Genomic DNA, 21,155 nt, shown 5'->3' on the forward strand with positions numbered 1-21,155 from the left:
CTATAGCCCCTGTGTCTGTGCAATAAATTGGAATAATCCCACAGCTTCACTTCCACATCATGTCAACAGAGGTAAGAGAAGTGACTAACATGGCCATATCATAGGCAGGACTCTGTTGTACTAGCAGGAACCACTGATCTGCAAATAGATGTCTCCTTCACTCAAAAGGTTACCAAATGCTATTATCTCATTCCATGGAGAATGACCACACAGGAACCAACACGTAGTTTCTTATTAGCACTAATTTGTCATGTTTTACCACTCAGGATTAGAAATAAACTCTGAAGAGGCCTTCATTTTTTGTACGGCTTACGGGAACTGCATCAAACCCCAGAAAAATAACGTAATCAACAGAAAACCAGACTATGCAGTGGATATGGCCAGGGACACAGCAGTGGGAGATGGAGGCAGGGAATATACGCTACCAATAATAATAAAAAAACCCCTTGCCTAGAAACTTCATTCACTTGCACATACCACTTCTGACAGGAGAGAGAACACAAACCATTAATCAATGACTTGCAACTCATCTACCATTACAAAAATGGAAGCATCTTCTGAGGAAGAATAGTCTATACATTAAAAGGTCTGCACCAAGGAAACCTTACACCATCCAATACTCAGAAGAACACAACAATTCAGGTCCTGTTTTATAAGAACATAACAAATCTACTTCCCTGCTTGAAAAAAATGCTTTGAGCAGGGTAGAGAAATGCTTCTTCACCTGGATAGAAGTAGTCCTCCAAAGGACCAAAAGAGAAAATGAAGTGTTCCTCTAAGCCCTTCCTTTATTTTGTTACTTATACATTCTGAAGTTTGTACAGTCTTCTTATAGCATCATGCTCAACATTTTTCTTCTTGCTTCCTCCATGCCCACCACACCTCGCCACTCAACCTCTGAAGTTTCCTACCTCATGCTTGTCTCTCTTGTTCTTGTTTCACTTGGCTGTGCTTCTCCTGTCCTGAAGGGGAAAGTTTTCTAACTAAAAAGCATACACAGGAAACCAAGAAACAAGCAAATGTTTGTTTTTAATATTTAAAAGTGTTTTAAAACAATAGCTTAATTTATAACTTTATTAACATTTGGATACACAATCTAATTTTAGTATTAAAACAAATTTCTGAAGTTGATGAATTTTCTTCCTGGAACCATCAAAAAATGGAGTTATTTGTTCCAAACAAATGACCACCTTAAAACAGCAGTCCTTTGTTAAAGTCTACACAGTTAGCTGCAGATATAAAAATCATTCTCTCTTGTGTACTGTAAAGGATAATTAGATGCCGAAGAGAATTTTGAGGTCAGCCAGAGTGAGCTTAGTGAAGCCCTCCCCTTTGCCTGACAGCACCTGCTGGGCAAGAACTTTCTTCCGCCTCTGGAGCTGTACGATCTTTTCTTCTACCGTTCCTTCACAGACAAACCTAAAAACAAAAGCCACATCATCTCAACTGCTAGGAAAAAATGTCAGCATTATATCAGCACTTCCCCAGTAAATTTCCAAAGACTTATCTAACCTCAAAATTAACAGCCTGTTATGTGACTGACAAATTATACCTGTGCACAGAAAACAGCTGTTCTCCTATCCAGGTATTATAACATTTCAAATAAAAATCTGATGCACTTTAGGCCTCAACTTTGGTCATCTGAAGCAACAGTAATTCTGGGACAGAAATCCTGTAATGATTGATAATTGGTGGCACCTACGTTACTAAAAGCATCATACACAAAACAGTATTTTAGATTCCTGTTTGTTTGAATTTTATGTGCATTTACAATCATTAAGCTAGCCATTTCATACTTAAAATTGCAGCAGCTTTTCCTAAAAGCCAGCTTTTAAAAGTGCCACTTATTAAAAGTGCCCTATATGTTTATGTTAGCGATATTAGAAAGGTCCAGGCTTAGGGAGCATGGTGAAAAATCAGGTCAATAAGAGAAAAGAAATGCTTTTGTGTCTGAATCATTCTCAGGAACAAACAGGGCATTACCACTGAACCAAAGGTTGAAAACCTATAAAGCACTGCTAGCTATCAGGACAGCAACATGCAAGCAAGTGCCACACAGAAATATTTTCATGTGGTCTCTATCTTGGGGCTCAAACCCCAATCCCACCATTAGACTTTGTGCCTAGCTTTAAGAAACAAGCCTCAAACCAAGGCTTTGTCTCACCAACTCAAGCCAGACAGTACACAAGCAGCAACAGCCTCATTTACTGCTAAGGAAAATCCTGACCTGTGTATCACAACATCCTTCTGCTGCCCCACTCGGTAAATGCGGTCGCAGGCCTGGTCCTCGAGAGCAGGATTCCTGTAAGGTAAACAAATAAAAAAAAGTTTAAGGGCTCATGTTCAGGAATAAGTGAGGTATCAACCTCATTTGCCTGCCTCCACAGCAACGTTAGTTTGCAACTAGCAACATTTAGTTAAAAAAAAAAAAAAAAAAGTGATTCTGTCTTCAATGAGAGTCAACATAAATATTAGCTCATATGCACTATTTTCATAGCCTTGTAAAACCCCAAAGTACACTACCTGTGCCTGATTACTGACTACGCTCAAAACCATAGATTTGTTTCAAGACAAATTACCTGGAGGCATTACTGTACCATTTTCATTATTGTAAGAAATTAAGCCAGGGTCTGCCAAGACCCCAGTACCTTTTTCTGATACAGACTGCACACTTGCTGCTTTGGATCACTGGTATCCTCCTCTCTTCTTTTTTTTTTGACCCCTACAGAATTGTATTTCTTGGTTGTGAGCACTTAACTGACAAATCAGAGCGTCTTGAAAGACGGTCGTAGTAAAAGCACTTTTCTACAACTAATCACTAGCCCATACTCTCAGTTAAATATTTCCCTCCTAACCCAGTTGAGTTGCGTCAGACATCACAAGACACGTGATGAGAACACAAGCAGTATGCCCTACATATATCCCCCGAGAGGCAACTTCTATTTCTCTTTACCAGTGCATGTCGAGAAGAAAGAGATGGTTTCCTCCAGTCAAGTTCAGGCCAACACCTCCAGCCAGCAATGAGACCAACATTACCTTCAAAGACCAAAAGAGAGTCAAGGAACCCGTTTCCAGAAAATTAATGCTTCATATACTCCATATTATAATTTGAACCAGAGCACCTGTTTATCACGTTTATATTACATGTGTATTTTTATTATGTTTTTGGGAGCTTACCAGATGCTACTTCATGAGGCACAGAAGCCTGGACATGGAAGTTATGGCTCAGAGAGGTCAACCTACCATTCCACATACATTTCCCTGATACATTTTTACGGACTACAGAAAGGATTGAAAAGTTCAGACTCTGTGTCCCACTCAAATGATCAGCTTATCTGATGACAGCCTACTGCCAACAATGGGATCAAGCAGTACCAACTCCGAATTAACAATAATGATTACTTAAACACAAGCAAGTGGAGTAAAAAGGCCTGCTACTCCTTTCACTTTGTTTCTACATAACCTAGTTGTTAAAAGAGATGAGTAGCTGGGGAGGAATGAGGGTAGAGAGTAAATTTAGAGAAGATTTCTTGTACAGCAGGAAAAGAACTCAACTAAGGGCAGAGATGCTTGCTATATATATTTATTACTCAGTTTCATAGTATGGTACCTTAAAATCCTGATCTTGTTTAAAGGGGTCAGCTATTCATATAGCTGGCAGAAATCTTCCTTTGTTTAATTTCTAAGTTAGGAGAAGTATCTATTTCATAGATAGCAGCTTGTTCAAGAAATCCAGCAAAGCAAGCAAGCTAATGCCCCACATTCTCCCCTTCCAGTCACAGATCCACCCTCAGAGGAGACAGCCTGTCCTCCCTCAATCACAGGAACATCAGTGTCTAGATGAAAGTAATCGCTATGAACAATTAATTTGGATTCAGACATCTTTAGTCACCTGGCAAGCTTCCTTCCCTTGGCTAAAATTTCAGACTAGAAGATGTTTTCAAGAAGAGCCAATACACTGTAGTTCATCAGTATTTAAATACACTCTTCTCCACTCCAAACCTCAATAACTCAAAAGTTAAATAAGTCACATAAGGTCACCTTAGTTTGGATGTGTGCATAACTATGACTGCTCTCGCACCGATCCCAATCTTCCTATCTTTATACAGGGGTGAGATATGCTTTTGTTAATTCTAGCCACATTCACAGATTCAGCTGTCATCCTCTCTTCTCTAAAAGATTAGTCTGGTAAAAAAAAAAAAAAAATCTGATGTGTTGGAAAACAGCAATTAAGTCTTATGGGCTTCTTGGCAAGCAGGTGACATACAAAAAGAAACAACTTCCAGTGGAGAAGTGTGAGCTGGAAACGCCCAGCCTGTTCTAAATAGAGCTAATTGGCCTGACATCTTCCACATTACTCTCTGTGACAAAAATATCTTAAAATGCACCAAAGATTTGGACAACCTTTGAACTAGCTTTGGAGTCAGACCATCTCAGTATAGAAGGTTAATATCAAAAGGAGCATTTTAGCAGTTGCCCCTGCCCATTATAAGATCATATTTGTTTTTACAGCTACCTCCTTTCTCCGCTAATCATAGCACCTAAAGGTCCAAATGAAAGTGGTGCCAGTAAAAGGAATCATTAAGTCAGCTATCACAGCTGCTCATAGCAGCCCTAATAACTGTTTCCCTGCCCTGATTACATACCTGAGGCCCCCTGGGATTGTTATTGAACTCTTCTACCACATCCATTCTCTGTTTAGGATTGACAGAGCCATCCACTATTGCATACTTCAGTCCTAGTCGCTGGAGGTGCACAGCCACAACTTTCAACATACTCGTCCACTGAGAGACAACAACACTGGAGAGGGAGAAAAAGGAGTTTAGAGCAAGTTCTCTGTGTACTGCAAGTCCAGTTATTGCAGGGTCTCACGCAAGGGGAGACAGCTATTCAGGCACTCTTCCCCACTGCAAACTGGAGCCAAGTCCCTTCCCAATTCAGAAAGAGATTCACCTGTAGGTGTAGTCATAGAATCTGCTCTGAAAGGCTAATACCCAAGAAACTTCAGAGCAATTAAGTCTATAATTTTCACCTCTATTTTTGGATTATACATTGCTGCCTACCAATTACAATTTTGAGCTTTTTCTGCAAAATGAATCAATGGCAACACCAAACTTGGATTCTCCTGGGCCTCTCACTCCCCACATCTTCTGGATTAAACAGTTTGGAGGCAATAATTTGTTTGATAGCTTTTTACTAGGGAATGAAAGTAATGTTGGTATTTCTATTCTTATGGTGGGAATATTTTTTGGAAAAGACTTTGGGGGAAAAAAGCTTTCTACATATGGCACAACTCTGGAGTTGCCCAAGAACCAAACTTCCCCTTCCAACCCACCCCCAACATAACAACACAGGTATAACAACTTCACAGCCACACAACTGAAAGTGCATTCTACATTGTTTAACAAAACAAGCAGAAAACCCTGTAACACTGCAGTCTGTTGTGAAGACTGACAGAATCTGTACAGTGAGAGCTGCAGGACTTCAGCAACACTTAGGCCCTCTGATCAATGCATTCCTTTCTCTCAGACAGGTTCAGTTTTAACCACTGCTTTACTCCCCCACTTTTTTTAGGTGGTGGAATGGGTTGCACAGCTGAGGGCAAATATTTCTCAGCATGACCAAATGATTCGCAATTCTGTTTTTGGAGAAGAGTCGTCTTGGGCCTCAAGGCCTAAGATTCCTCACACATTCCCTTCTGTTTACACTAACCTACATCATAAACTACCTTCTTTTTTCTTGGATTTTTTTTTTCCTCAAAATCTGCTTCTAACTACTGCAGTACTGCCACCATTTTACCATACTATTTCTGCTGCTGTTAAGAGACATGCTACTCTCAATCACTATGACTAAAGGACATGTTTACTAACCTTTTCTGAGACACTGAGTGACTTTGAATAGTTTTCAGTTCAGTCAAGAGGTGAGCTATCTGCAGGAAAAAAAAAAAAAGGTTAGTCTGCTGTCATAATCCAGCTCATGGTTGGCTATTCTTCATGAAAATAGGAAGTGATTAAAATAACTCTTCAACTGGAATTTCTTCTGTGCTCAGACTTTCAAGATATTTTTAATAGTAATTACTAAGAACACTCCCACCGTGGAAAACAGGATTAAGAAATCAAATAATATGAACATCTTTTATAGATTCTAACTTTCCTGTAAGAAGCCGAGTTATTGCCAGCTCTCCTCTTGCCATCCCATTTTTTCTAGCTCTTCACAAGTACCATGCCCTCAGATGCATTAGAAAACTTCTGTGAATCCAGTGCTCAAGATTTTCACCAACGGATTTTCAACACAGTCAGATACTCACAACTCTATTGGAAGTAGCCACCAACACCTGGTAAGTCAAAGTCTTCCCAGAAGGGCTTCAGCAGACAGACTACCAATCTACTCACCTGATCTCACCTAAACTGCTAACTTATCTGATCTGCAATTACCAAGGTGTGACAAAATTCATTAACAATTTAAAAGGTGAAGTGCTGAAAGTCAGGCTTCTTAAAGAAGGTAAGAAAGCCACAACCAGAATACCTTGGTGCTCTCCCTGGTGATTTCAAAGATATCTGCTTTAAAAGCTGTGCCATTGAGGTAGACTGTTGACTTGGAATCAGAAGTCTGGAGCTCAGATAGGGTCAAAGCACTAAGTTGTTCCTCAATAGAGAGGGAAAGGCCTTCACTGTTCAAGTTAACTTGGTCCAGAGCCTGTGGGAAAGAAAGGAATATAATAAGGGATCAGAGTCAACCCTGAATCGACTTCAGCACTGATTCACAGTCTGCGTGATGTCTGCTGAGGACAATGGCTTTGAAGGAAGCTATGCAACGTGAAGACAGAATGATTAGGAAACAGTACTGGGTCAGACCAACATTCTCTTTGGTCCCTTATTCTGCCCCAAGAAAGGGCAGTGTAGGAAAACCACGTGACCTCAGCCCTTCCCTGGGGTCCAGTCTCCTCAGATTCCTCCTTCCATAGCATTTAACAATTGCAGGATTAAAAAGATGATAAATCCTTGCCTGTTCCCTTTGGATCTGGACTTATTCTATAGCTGCTTTATATGGCAGCAATGGATTTGGGAAAAATCAGCCTATTTCTCAAGACTACATTAAGATCAAGACTTCTTTGTCATTAAAGTTATTTTTCTTTTTATCTGAATAAAGCTATTTCTAGAGACATAACAGCCCACATAGGTCATGCTGGGGAAGTCCTCAGTAGGAAGCATGCCCATCTAAAACCTCTTGGGCTGTAAAACACACAGTCCTAGAAATGGCTCAGTTCATACAGCCCTAGCTAAGAAATGCAGGGGTGTTAAAAAGTGTGTTAATTCACACAAAATAAAAGAAATCCCCACAAAAAACCCCACACCACTACAATGTAATTACCACTTTCAGTAATGAGAGATGGCAGCAGCACTGACGGAGCCTCAACAACATGGACAAGACATGGACGGTACTTGAGACCTGGGAGGCACTTTGGGAGCCTGCTGGAAATTCCATTTGACTGAGCCCAAACTCTTGTGCAACTGCCAAGGAAGTGAGACAAAATATCAGGAACTCTTAGAGGCACTTCCAAGCACTACCCAGCCAAGTCCAGCAAAAGTTTCATCAGTTAGGGACAAAAACCAACAGGCAAGCAAATACCTGATTTAACATACAAACACATCAAATCCCGCTCTAAAAAAAATAAACTCCAATAACATCAGAAATCAGAGTACCACATACTTCATACTGACATCTCTTCTCTGAGCAATTAGACCTATATTTCAGAAGGGAATTTTAGACCAAGGAGGGCTAAGAGATTTGCCCAGAGGCACAACAGTGAGAACAGACTCTGGGAATAATCTGGTGGGATTCTTCATAACATCAAGGAAGGAGCAAAACATTTTCCAAAGAATTTCTAAGTCCTGATCCCATGTGGCCAGGTCTGTTCCCCTTCCTTAATTGTGCACTTAAAGAGTCACTTCTGCAAATGTTTTCAGGGGAGGGTGCGCTCAAACCTTTCTCAAAGGGGTTAGCACCAGCATTCTCTCTGCCTTCATTTTTCTGCTCTTGTCTCTTTAGGTAGGATTGTAGTGTTGACCTGGAAAAACAAGACAAAGACTCTGAGATTTACAGAAGGAGCAGAGGCAAGAGGGACCTGAGCTTAGCAAACAAGCTGATGATGCATTAAGGTAAGGAAAGTTTCATTAATCATTGTCATGGTTTAACCCCAGCCAGCAACTAAACCCCACACAGCTGCTCCTTCACTCCCCTTCAGTGGGATGGGGGAGAAACTCAGAAGAGTAAAAGTGAGAAAACTTGTGGGTTGAAATAAAGACAGTTTAACAGGTAAAGCAAAAGCCCTGCACACACCAGCAAAGCCTAGCAAGGGATTCATTCACTCCTTCCCATTGCAGGCAGGTGTTCAGCCATCTCCAGGACAGCCAGGCTTCATCACACAGAATGGTGGCTTGGGAAGACAAAATGCCAAACTTCCCTTTCCCCAAATTTATATATTGAGCATGATGCCATATGGTGTGGAATACCTATTTGGTCAGCTGGGGTCAGCTGTCCCAGCTGTGTCCACTCCCAAACTCTTGTGCACTCCCTACTTGCTGGTGGCGTGGTGTGAGAAGCAGATAAGGCCTTGACTCTATGTGACCACTGCTCAGCAATGTCAAAACCATCCCTGTGTTATAATCCAAAGTACAGCCCACACTAGCTACAGCAAAGAAATTAACGGTATCACAGCCAAAACCAGGACAATAATTTAGTCACAAAACAATCACAACATACCCCAGTTTTGTTTAACTTGAATATGATCAGAACCAAGATCCATTTTGAAAAACACAAGAGAAAGCAAGTCTGCTTACTGGAATACCTTGAGTATGATATGAGCCAGGGGCAGGGGCAAATGAATAACATTCTTCACAACAAAAGGACATCTTTAAATGTATATTTAAAAGGAAGGAAAACTCTTTACAGCAACACTCTTGAAAGAGAACCTAGAAGAACACTAAATGACACAGGCTTGCATTACAGCCATCTGGAGAGGCCAGCCTAATTTCCAATTGTATAAATATCCCAGAGCAAAGAAGAAATTATCTCCTTTACAGGTACCGACACATCATAATTTAAAAACTGCTGTTGCAATTCTAAGTCTTTGGATTCTTGAAATCAATGAGATTAAATGAAAGGCTACAATACAAAGCTCCTGAACATGAGACAAAAAAATAGTAATGTGGTTTCAGCTGTTGCCAGAACAAGCAATGTATTTTCAAAAATGCTTAACAGTTAGTCAGAAAAGGAAAAAAAATAACACCAAGAATTAATCCAAAAGTTCTTCTCATCCTAAGTGGAGGTCTCTTTCAGATTTTTCACATCAGGAGAAACAAAACCACAAAACATCCTGTTCTCTTCCTACATTCATACCTGGATCTTGCAAAAAGCACATTGTACATGGACTGCTCCTCTTCTGAAAGTTTTAACTTATGCAACTGTGTGCTACGCTGGGGCAGAGATACCTGAAGTAGAAATAGAGAGGATCAGATGTTATAGTTCAAAAATCTTATACAGCATCACAAACACCAATGTTCCAACAGTTAGTACAATATTCTAAGTCTCAGAAGACAGCTGTTTGTTTCTTCATTAAAATTATCCATATTACTGCAATTATGACACAATAAAGATACCCAAAGAACTCCAAGTAGTCTGGTTAACATTCAAGATTATAAACTTTATTCCAAATTATTTGACAACAAAAGGCATGAGCAACTAAGTACTGACTTGCACATCACTACCATGGGAAGATTCATTTCTCACATTGTAAAAGTAGCTTCTAAGCTCCCCATTCAGAATCAGGCAGTGCACCAAAACTACACCTTTTAATGGCTTACAGACATACCAGTGATCTAATACTCGGTTTAATGGATTATTTGTAAAGAGTAATGCAGAAAGGCAATGCCCTAATATGCATAAGATCCACCTGACATGGATCTTTGCTTCTTAGAGATCTAGGCTAGCTGAGACCTAGACCAACCTTCCACTAAGTGGACATCTACTTGCAATTATATAACATATTCTCATCTGCATATGATTTATAACTGAAAGGTTAAATTCTTATTTATATTTTGGCTTTCTGGATAAGCAAGCAAAGCATCCCACAGGCATTCAACTCCTCTTGCTCAAGAGACTGCAGTAGACAGGAAAACCCACTCATTAACAAACTTACGCTTGTATAGAACTGACTGGCTGCTCCAAGGGAAGCAATGGAATGATTGCCTAGTTGCAGAGGGTGAAGTTCTTACCAAGGGCTTGCCAGTTGAATCCAGCTGGTCCTTAGTTCTCCGTAATAAGAGGCTCCTGGTTAAGAGACTCAGCCTCTCTCCTCCTTTTTTTGTGTTGTTATCTACCTGGTACTTCCACACCTTGTACTCATCAAAAGGAGAGCAACGTAGAAACCTACAATGTGAGGGAAGGAGACATCATACCAAGGGAAGAAGAGTTTCTCAGTTACTCCTGAATGACTAGAACCAAATTCCTTTCTATTCGAAACAAACCACTTCCAGTTCAGCCACAACTGCTAGAAGCAGTAAAAGACTTCCAGTGTAATGATGCTAATAAGTGGTTTGCTCAGAAGTCTTACCATCGCTAGACGTACAGTGAAAGCATCTTTCTGGTTCTGTACCCATCACTTCTTTGCTCATTAATGTCTCAAACATCACCAGCAAATGAATGGCATCAAGAGACACAGGGCACTCAAAGAGTATATTCACACTTTTTCTTCTCAGCAATGAGGAGCATAGAGTTTAAACTTGTTTATCATTTGTTTAGAGAGGGCAAAGTTTCCACCCTTTCGATCAATTCCCTTGTTGCGCAACACTCTTTAATAAGGTCCTCCCAGGCTGCCCTGGTAGGAACAAGGATTATGGCACAAAACTTCTGATGATTAAAATTGGTTTTGTGGGTATTCATCTTGGAGACACAGGAGATGTGAAGTAATTTCCCTTGTCCTCTCTGAAAGCAGAATAGCTGCACGCAACAGCAGACACATGGTCAGCCTTGCACAATGTCTCAGCCACAGCCTTTGCAATCCAGTGCCTGAAGTGTTAATATAACCAGTCTTGCTACCCCACGTAACTTAGAAACCTCTCAAACATCGAAGCAACTTCAGCAGCGAAGAATTAGTGGAACTGAAGCCCTGTCCATGTGTTCACATGCAGCCAGCTCACCTCAGGAGAGAGTACATGTCCAGCAAGTTGTTCTGTATCGGTGTCCCGGTGACAGCCCATCGGGCGCTGGCTCTCAGTTTGCACACAGCTATAGAGGTCTGAACCTTTGGGTTTTTAATATTGTGAGCTTCATCCAGTATAACCCGAGCCCAAGCGACCCTGAGCAGAGGGGAGCAGGGAGATGACCCACGCTGAAAGAAAAAGCAGACTGTTCATAACCCAGCACAATAACCTTGCTAGGCTCTTTGAAGAGCCACAAGCAAATATACTTTTCGAGCAAGAAGCATTTTCCTGGTGTTATCCAGCAGGAATCTGAGCTCTTACTGTCATGTAAGATGTGCTGTAAAAAAAAAAAAAAAAAAAAAATCATCTCTCCAAAGCTTCCATGAGAGTTCATAAGCCAAAGAATATAACATTTGTCTGTTCTTGATGACAATTTCTAATATTTTGCTTTTTTATTGCTTTTAACATTTTATTGCCTCTTCCTTCCCAAGACACATCCCACATCAGCAAAATTTTGCTAGGTTGGGACAAAGGAACACATATAGTTATTCTATTAGGGCATATTCCATACTTTAAAATGCAGGATCTCTTTATAGATGCCACCTTGAAGTTTCAGGAAATTCAAAGGCCTGTTTGCTTTAAGAGTGAGATCCAGATTGCAGCAGGTTTCTGGTAGTTTAAAGCAATGTTGGCGCTTCAGCAAAGAACACCAGCAGAAGATTCTAGTGTTCCTTCACAGTCTCACCTCAAAAGGAGTAGTATGAGATTCTTCATTGAACTCTTAAAATGACTTTTAAAGACACTTCAACTATATTCAATGTAGTGTATTCTATATTACTACAGAACAGATTTCTTGTGGATATTTTTCCTTGTTATCTTTCTGCACTTCAGGGCACTTTTGCTCATCACTTTATTTTTATTGTGCAAACTCAACAGGGGACTTAAGGTAAAAATAAAATTATTCAGCCTGCTGCTCACTGTAGCATAAAGTGCTCCTTGAAACAATAATGGTTTGCAACACCTTAAAATGTTAAGGCAATTCTCTATGAAGAATGTGGCTTCTCACCCCCACATCATGGTCCTCAGCAGGGACTTCCCCCTCCTCTTTGCTTGTGGGAACCTCCTTGGAGACCAGGCTGTAGGTTGTGACAACAACATCATATTCAGAGAGCCTGCATAAAAAGAAAGTAGTAATCAGGAGGAAGAACAAATGAGAAATTCGTTTTGCAAGGCAGACAAGGTTGCTCAAGGTTTAAGAACCATGGTTCTGCAAGAGCTAAAATGCAGACTTTTACAGAAAACTGAGCTTCATAGCAGTCAAACAGGAAAGGCAGATTGTCCCCATTTTATGGATACCGGCAGTAGACAGAGCAAGCTCAAGACAACAGTAAAAACTAATGCTACAGAACACACACGTGAGATGAACACTGCTTAGAATCTAGCACCTAGAAATACTCCTCAGCATGGCCTAAAGTAGTGCAGAAGATTTTCTCATCTATACAGACAGCTGAAAAAAAAATGCAACCACAAAGCACAAGCATAGAAGAAGCTGCCACTGACAACCTCTGCAAGCAAGAGATGTTTCAGAGAATGTACACTTTTTGTGGTTGTTGTTGTTATTGGGAACAGCAATAGCCTGCACCAGAACCACTCAGCATGGGAGCAGGTCACCAAGGTTTTGCTATATACACCTTGACAACAGACATTTATCTGATCTTCTGGATCCACTAAACTTCCATGTTTCACATTCTTCCATCATTCTATAGTCACTGAATTTCAACTCTGATACCCACAATTTCTTGCTTTTCCTGGTCATGTTTATCATTTAATACTTACACCTCTGCATGTTTATCTCTGTTGGGCCCATGATACAAATAGACCCTCAATTTGCCACAGCCCACGTGTCTGTCAATCTCTTTCTTCCAGTGATGGATCAAAGATGCAGGACAAATGATTAAAGTGCCGTGGGAAGAGATAACAGTGGAATCTGCAGGGAAATAGTGCAGACAGGTTTCAATGTCTTCATATTCAACTACATCACAGACAGAAGTTTTGGAAAGTCTCAACAACTAAAAAGTTTGGTCCACTTTTCCTGTGAACACAGCTTGTGAAGAACACATCTCTACCTTGAATTCTTGGGGACTGCTAGTTCTGCGTGGAAAGATTAGAATTCAGGAACTAACCCTGATTTCTCTCGAGAATACAGTACCAAACAAATTCTTTTTTCCTGTTCTAGAAGACTGAAATGTTACCATTTTGAACCACACAGAATGAGTTGGGAAATGCTACACATCCAATGGAAGAACAAATGACACTCATCAAGAGAAAGGCGTTACATGGGAATGTAGTAGACATTAAGCCAATGGAATTTTCCTACAGAAGGGAAGTGAGCAGATAGAATCTGTTGTTTTATGAGCCATTAACCTATGATGCTTTAGGTATTCCAAATGGCTCTGCATCATAATGTATGTACTGTATGATGGAAAAATTCTGTACCATTTTTGGACAGCCATAGTTCCAGCTTCTCCTTTCTTTTCTCTGCCTTCAGCTGCTTCTGGGCCAGAACAAGAGCAATCATTGTTAAAGTCTTCCCCAAGCCCATGTCATCCGCTGGAAGAAAACACACAGAAGTTGTGATGACCTGCAGAAATGAGCCCCCCCTAGCTCAGATCTACACCAAGGTAAATCCTGCAACAGAAATTGCCCTGGGGAACCCTGAAAATAAAAATACACATATGACCGTTTCAGGGTATGATTTATTAATAATAATGGGCTAATAGCTGCAGTCAAAGGGCACAGAAAAACAAGCCACTTCAGCATGCTGACAAAATGACTAGTTATTGGCCTCCAAGTAAGTTGTGTGCCAAACTATTGCTGCCATAAATCTGTCCCCCGATATTCACCTTAAATCTGTCCCCTAACATTCACCTTCCTGTTCTGTTTCTTACCCAGAATTCCTCCACATGGCTTCTGACTCTCTCTCCAGAGCAGCCACGCGAGCGCCTGTTTTTGGTGCGGCAGCAGTGGAACCTAAGAGAATGAGACAGAGGATTTGAAGGCAACGCCTTGCAAGTTCAGCCACTTCTGCTTCCTGTACCAAATTATCCAGTTGAACTGTCCTATTACAATCTTATTAAAGGAGTTTGCCTACCTGTTCTTCTCCCACATGGATGAGGACAACCAAGATAAGCAGCTCCTGCAGACAGGTGGTCAGCAGTACCATAGATCAGCCTTGCTAATGCTTTACACACAAACCAGCCCAGCACCTCACAGTGCTCTAAGAGAGTGTAAAGGCAGCTTTTTCAGGTGGAAAATCCACCCAAGCCTACCTCACACAAGTATCAATGTCAAGGAGAGGGACTGAGAACACTTCCCCTTTTCTCACCAAGTCTAAAACCCCTACAGACTCTCAGAAGACAGAAAGAGGGACTACATGCTGTCATCGTAAGACATTAAATAGCCTTTCCCAGCCCCAAAAAGGCCCCAAGAGGATCCAAAAAGTGACACAACATACATCAACACACCATCTCATGGAGGTATGCGCCTTCCAATACCTTGCACACAACCTCAACTATGGTTTCTGCACCACCTGATAAGTAAATTACTGCTCTTTGGCAGATCAGAACAGACTACTCTGGAGTCTGTTGGGTTGCATGAACTTGACCATCTGCAACACTTTTTTAAAGGTCTCAGTCTGTTCCTCACTAGAGACCTGCTTCTGCAAATGACTGCAAGTTGGTTGCTTTGTGTGAAGCGCTACTATCTCATTCAAGCGCTAAATATTCTGAAGACACCACAGCCATAAGGTAGAACCTCAGCACTGGCAATCTGAAGCAACTCTCATGGATGGAAAATAATTAGAGCATCTCTTCCCAGCACGATGAAAACTTCAAAGTACTTCAAAGTGTGAAAGCACAGGATGCTCCAGAGTATCACACAGATGTTACACTTCATTCACCAGCATGACATCCTTCATCCTGGCCAACTCACCTTCAATCCAGAGGGATCTTCAGCTGCTGCCTGCTCTGTTGGACAGGATTCTAGAGATTTGTGAAGATGATCAATAGCCTCACTTGTGGCTCTGTGTACAGCCCTGATTCGGTCTTCTGTCATTCTTCCCCCATACAGATTCTGCACACCAGAGTTCACTGGAAAGATACAGTATTATGCATGAGATGTGTTTAGAAAGCTAACTTTTCCAAGCAAATCTTTAATCTCAGAGGTTGATCTCAGTGGTTACAAATCCCTGGGGGGCAATATGCAGCTCATCATAACAAAAAAAGTTTATTACTCTCATATATATCCACAAGGTGCAGGATTCTTTCAGAACTAGTCCTCACCAGTGTTCTCTTTAATTAAAAAAAACCCTGTCCATACTTACTTCCAAAACCATAGCCACAATAATCACTGGAACCCAAAGTGGCAGAGGGGCAACTGTGTGAGCCTGAAGAGGTCCTTACTGTAGGATCCTGGAGTGGTAGCGGCGTTATCAACTTCGTACCACCTGGCCTGCCAAACGAGTTAGGCAAAGATTCCTCACGACAGCCACTGCTGGCACTGTCCTCTCCTTAAGAAGAAAGGAATTGCAGGTTGAAAAGGTTGCTCAGTGGACCTCAGAGCTTGGCATTGCAGTCCAGAGAAGGGCCTTCGTTTTGCCCAGTGGTCTGCTTGCAAAATATTATTAAGCAGTCGCACAGCCGTATCAGCTGAGCCACTGCAACTACTAACATGCATGCCCTTAGCCTGCTCCTGCGTCACAGGCAATGCAGTTCACCTCAAGCCTCAGTGTGTGGTTTATACCAACACAGCAAACTCTGTAACTGTGATCAGATTAGTGCAAACAAGAGGTCAACTCTGCACAGTGCTCCCAGAATATTTATTCCTTTAAAATTAATCTTTCTTGTCAATACTTTGGTCACAAAATCTATCAAAACATTCAGGAATGAATGGGCCAAGATCCCTGAGCTTTTACCTTCTTCCTGAAAAGGTCTGTCTTCCTTAAAACTAGATCTAGTATAAGACATTGAGAGTGCTCATTGTGTGGTGGCCTGTGTTACTTACTCTTTCTTTGCTAGAGATCTTCAGTTTCCCGAGTTCTCAAACTGGAACTTTTCATGAACACAATTGATATTATGATCACAAAGTAACTCTGCTGTTGAGGTGATCCTACAGGTAAGTCAACAAAATGCCTCTCTTCTATAGGTCATTAATACTGGTTAATACAATTAGGAAATCACCTTACAGGAATGGCACACAGAAAGCTGCTTATCTTGGATCTGGTAACTTAAACATTCAGACCAAACAGCCAAAACATGCATGAGCAGCATGATTCCATACTGCAACAAAGAGGAAGTCAACACTTCACTGGTAAGTTCTCAGAGGGACACCTGCCTCAGTCATGTAAGCTGGAAACAGAATTAGCCCTGGTTCCTAAACATGGGAGGAAACTCCCTTGGGAAGCCATCACACTTCAGAGGAAGTTTGAGTTGTTCCATTTGTCTTCTCCCAGACACACACTTTGCAACTAACATTTTAGATCTTCAGTGAATCTCAACAGACAAGTTTTATACAGGCTACATGCCATATATAATTTTATGCTATTTTTCCTTGATAGTAAAACAAACCATTTTGCAAAGCTCTGAAAAAAAAAAAAAATAAAAAAAAGAGCCCTACCTTTTTCAGTAGTATCTGCAGTTGAAATATTAAGAGCATTGAGTGCAGCTTCCAAATCCTGCACTTGCTTTAATAACCGCTCCCCTTTATCTGGCAGCAGTTGAATGTTCACTGTAGCCAATGTACTCTACCAAACAAAAAAGAATCCAAAACCTGAGTGTGCTTACCAAGCTCTCTGCCAACAGAGAACAATCAAGTCAGAAGTTTAAGAACACTCATCGTATGCCATAGTAATTTGTATTTTGATACTGTTCTACAACCTCCAAAAGTATTTAAGTGCCATTCAAATAGACTTTCAGCCGAAAATATACTAACCATTAGTCTACTTCAGAAGAGATGGAAGGATGCAGCTTCACCCCCTTTTTATGAAACAGGATGAAGAGGCAGTCAAGTGACTTGGCAACCTCAACATCTCTCAAAGCACCCAAAGCTCAGCCTACTTGCATATTTATTTCTACACTACCAGGAACAACAGTTCTGACTGTTTGTTTTGAGGTTCTGTTCTGAGCTCTAGACAAACAGGGGTTTCTATAATAAAAACTATGAAACATCATTATTGGCAATTATTTTTTAAAAAAACAGGTAGTTTATTTCCTCTTAGTGTGAGCTTTCACAGCTAGAGAACTCTTACTGCACAAGGCCAAAAGAGACCACCAGGAGCAGCCACATTATTTAAAAATATTAAGCTGGCTGTGCACTGTTCATTTTTGTGCATGTTACTTTCTCAGTAAAAGACAGGCAGGTCAAAACAGAGCACCCCCAAATGCAGAAGGCTGTATTACCTTAGGGGTAATTGTCTCCTACGCAGCTTAAAAGAATTAGACTGTGCCTAGGCTGAATTCCCTCCCTTGCCCTGTCTTCATAAACCACACAAATATTTTTAGTTTCTGCTGTGAGCAGCTATCATATTCTGATTCTGATGCCTGTCACAGGGAAGGGAAGCCACGCTGAACACAGAACCAAAAAAAACCCAAACAACATAACAGCACCACCACCACACAAAACCAAAGAGGAATAATAGGTGCAATAAATGACCTTCTTCTGCTTCAGCTGGACTACAAGATGGTTGTGAAGAGCTTTAGGGTCCTGGGGTCCTTCCATGTGATGCGATGCTGCAGCTCCTGACAAAGATGTCCCCTGCATACTCTTTCCAGATTTTCCTGAAGGAATCTCCCTTGACTGCAAATCCTCAACTGACTTCTCAGGTTTACTTTTACCGGATGAGGAATAAACAAATTCAACTTCATCACTGTCACTGTCAGAGACTTTGCCAGCAGGCTGTCCTGGGCCTGGCCTGATTTGCGTCTTGGGTGGTTCTGCCTCTGCTTCTCCCAGCAGGGCAGCATGTGCCAACGTGGACTGTGGTCCTGCTGGAGAAATCACATCTTCTTTAGACATTGGTTTAGCTTCTCCATTCGTCCCATCAACATATTCTTTCTGCCTGGTTTCCTTATCCCTACAGCTTTTTAAGCTCTTCCCTCCAAGCTGCTCCTCCTCCAGAGGCTTAGTACCTGTACTTGGCTTCCCAAGACTTAGTGGAAAGAGCTTTGATCTGCAGCCTGCCTCTTTCTCCACACACTCAGAAGACTTCTTGGATTCTCTGCCACTGCCACCGTATTTCTCTTCCTCCCAAAGGGTGTTTTTCCCCTTCCGAGTCTCAGAAACACTAAGTTTAGATTCAGATGCTGTGCTTTCTTTAAGTTCTGGGTCACTCCTATTTCCCATGGACTGCTTCTTTTTAGTTTTCAGCCCTTCTACAGGTTCTTTCTCTATGGAGGAACCAGAAGTTGATTTCTTTTCTTTATGTGACACCAACATGGTCTCTTTCTCTGCTTTTACTTCTTTCGCTTTACTTCCCTCTCCGTTGCCTTGTTTAATTTGTTTCCAGGATAACACTTCACAATTCTTGTCTATCACTTTGAATGGATTTCTTTGGCCACTGGGATTGGAAAGAGGTGCTGCGTTGGGCTGTGGTTTTAAGGTTTTTGACACTTCAGTAGCTTTTGGATCCTGCAATATATACGAGCGAATAACTGTTAACATACAAATTATTAAAGCCTGCTAACTATACACACAACCTGATAACCTCAAGCAATACTTGATTCTCCATTAACATTATCTTTCCTATCATTTTAACAGTATCAGGATAAACATTTTACAAGGAAAACAAAACTGCTGGGTTTCTACTTTCTTTGCCATTCCCATGTTTTTTGGGGACCAAGGCCCAACAGCACCACCCTCAAGAAAAGAAGATTGCTAGAGATCAAACCCAGGTTTATTTTCAGACTCAGAGAACAGTCTGAGGAGCAAGAGAAGCCTCAGCAGAAGGACAGCAGGCTGATAGACTTTTCAGCTAGAAAATACAAGCTCTCCCACTACATAGCCTCAGAGGTGATTACAGTATACAGAATGAAGAGTCATGCTGGAATAAGCTGATGCCATAATACAACTGAAACATTCATACCTTCCACGGGACACTTCCACACCATTTCTTCCCATTCAACTTACTTTCAAGGCATCGGTAAAACAATCTACCAAAAAATAAAACAAGATTTGAACTGCAGGAGCCGCTAAAGGAACTCTAAGAATTTTGCACCAAAAAGGTCACAGACAAGTTCTCTTGATCTGCACTCATGCAGACCCCTGCATAGCAAAAGGCCATGAACATTAGCAACAAAGCTTTTCAAAAAAACATCATTCCCCAGATAAAGATTCCTAGGGTTGCGGGTTGCTTATTTTTTAATTTTAGCAATAAAACCCCTGCTCAAGCAAAAATATAATTTATGTTCAGAGCCTTAGAAGCATCCAATGATTTTAAAGGTGTAAGGCAACAGCTATTCTTTTAGTTCCACTGCACAGGCCACCTCATCTTTAGAACACCTCAGGAACAGAAAAACCTTGGGTGTGATCTTTTTTTAAACTGGCAGCCAACCAGGACTGCTGCAAGAAATCTTATCAGAAGCAAAATGTTGGAATTCGATGCAACCATCATGAGTCTTGGATAAATCCAGCCACAGAGCCATGTTAAAGTCTGTTAAAAACAAAACATTATCTGATCGCTTTGGTTTTTACCATTGAATATAATTGCTAATAAAAATAGCAAACATTTTGAAACATGCCAAGTGAACGTCTCCAGGCTGGATGCACGTCTTTAGTTCTAGAAGGAAATTGGCAGTGAGCCACCATCAAATAATTCCAAGCATTCAAATCTGTACAACAAACCTTTGCTTCCACCTTGAGGAACTTACTGATATTCATCTCTGTCCTGCTGCTGGACCAGCACCTGCAGCTCCACCACGCACCCCTCATGGATCAAGCAGTGAGAAGCAGGAACGCTGAAAAGAGGGAAGGGAAAGAGGAAGAACAAAGACAAGAGAAGGTGCCCGGGGCACAACAACAGCAGAAACGATGACTTTAGACAAAACACTCAAGTAGGTCCCCACAAAGGCCGCATGACTGAGGAAATAACAGTTTATGACTGTTGACAGGCACTGATTCTCTCAAAAGAGCCGTGCGTCTCTCCCCAGCCGCACACCAGCGGGCAGGCCCTGCCACCCCCCCGCCCTGCACTTACGGCGCCGGGAGGACGAAGCCGCAGGCCGCCGGGCCCTGCGCTCCGCACACGTAGAAGCTCTTCCCCTTGTTAGGGCCATCGCGGACGCCCGTCTTCAGGAAGCAGAGGGACCCTGCAGGGCAGAGAAAGGAGAAACCGTTCAGGTCGGGACCGGGACCCCCAGCACAGCCGGGACATTCTTCCCCTCCCCGCCGCCCCTCACCGTGCTCCGCGCACGGCACAGCCTCCATCGCCGGGCGGCAGCCGCCACGCCCACTCTTCAAACCAGCCGAGCGCCGGCGGGATTGTCCAATCGCAGCGGGACGAAGGGTCGGTAGAGCCAATCGCCGCTGCGCTATGAGCTCACTGCTCCCCGCCCCCCACCTCCGCGCAGGCGCTTTACCAACGCCAGTGGAAAAGGACTGAAAGAGGAAGGCGCACTGCCATTGGTGGACGCAAACCAGCGGAGGGCGGCCCGTCCCCGAGGGGGCGCGGTTAACGAGAGGCGGGGCGTGGTCTTTTCCTAGTGTCCAACCTAAACCCTGCCCCAGTCTAACTCGGCCTTCGCAGAACCCGAGGGAATATCAGGAAGATGTGCCAGGGGAGGTTCTGGTTGGCCATTAGGAAAAGTTTCTTCCCCCAGAGGGTGGTGGAGCACTGGAACAGGCTCCCCAGGGAGGTGTCACAGCCTCAAGCCTGACAGCGTTCAAGCAGAGACTGGACAAAGC

The 21,155-nt window shown here is 42.1% G+C and overlaps 1 protein-coding gene across 2 annotated transcripts; it reads right to left on the reverse strand.

Annotated features, from left to right (window-relative positions):
* Nucleotides 1–1,010: 1,010 nt before the first annotated feature.
* On the reverse strand, nucleotides 1,011–20,732 carry TTF2 (transcription termination factor 2). Of its 2 annotated transcripts, XM_065829307.2 has the most exons (23): nucleotides 20,651–20,732; nucleotides 20,449–20,560; nucleotides 20,123–20,209; nucleotides 19,339–19,405; nucleotides 17,910–18,884; nucleotides 16,875–17,001; nucleotides 15,583–15,768; nucleotides 15,192–15,349; nucleotides 14,150–14,231; nucleotides 13,698–13,811; nucleotides 13,038–13,188; nucleotides 12,268–12,373; nucleotides 11,199–11,389; nucleotides 10,275–10,428; nucleotides 9,400–9,491; nucleotides 7,986–8,068; nucleotides 7,372–7,511; nucleotides 6,526–6,696; nucleotides 5,871–5,929; nucleotides 4,647–4,800; nucleotides 2,954–3,036; nucleotides 2,228–2,302; nucleotides 1,011–1,419 (listed from the first exon to the last, which is right to left on the reverse strand). In XM_065829307.2, exons 1-23 carry the CDS (start codon nucleotides 20,676–20,678, stop codon nucleotides 1,275–1,277), a joined length of 3,540 nt encoding a protein of 1,179 aa, XP_065685379.2. In that variant the 5' UTR covers nucleotides 20,679–20,732; the 3' UTR covers nucleotides 1,011–1,274. The 2 variants fall into 2 exon arrangements, with proteins under 2 accessions (XP_065685379.2, XP_065685378.2); XM_065829306.2 differs by having other exon boundaries at nucleotides 20,449–20,678.
* Between the last annotated feature and the right edge of the window lie 423 nt (nucleotides 20,733–21,155).

This window comes from Patagioenas fasciata, chromosome 1, assembly GCF_037038585.1.
Source record: "Patagioenas fasciata isolate bPatFas1 chromosome 1, bPatFas1.hap1, whole genome shotgun sequence".
Lineage (NCBI taxonomy): Eukaryota > Metazoa > Chordata > Aves > Columbiformes > Columbidae > Patagioenas > Patagioenas fasciata.

Coding starts and splice junctions, on each gene's coding strand:
- TTF2 (XM_065829306.2), bottom strand. CDS start 20,678: ATGGAGGCTGTGCCGTGCGCGGAGCACGGTGAGGGGCGGCGGGGAGGG. Junction 19,406..20,122: donor CAGGACAGAGATGAATATCA/GTAAGTTCCTCA, acceptor ATTTTTTGGTAG/ATTGTTTTACCGATGCCTTG. Junction 13,189..13,697: donor ACTATGGCTGTCCAAAAATG/GTACAGAATTTT, acceptor ATTTCCCTGCAG/ATTCCACTGTTATCTCTTCC.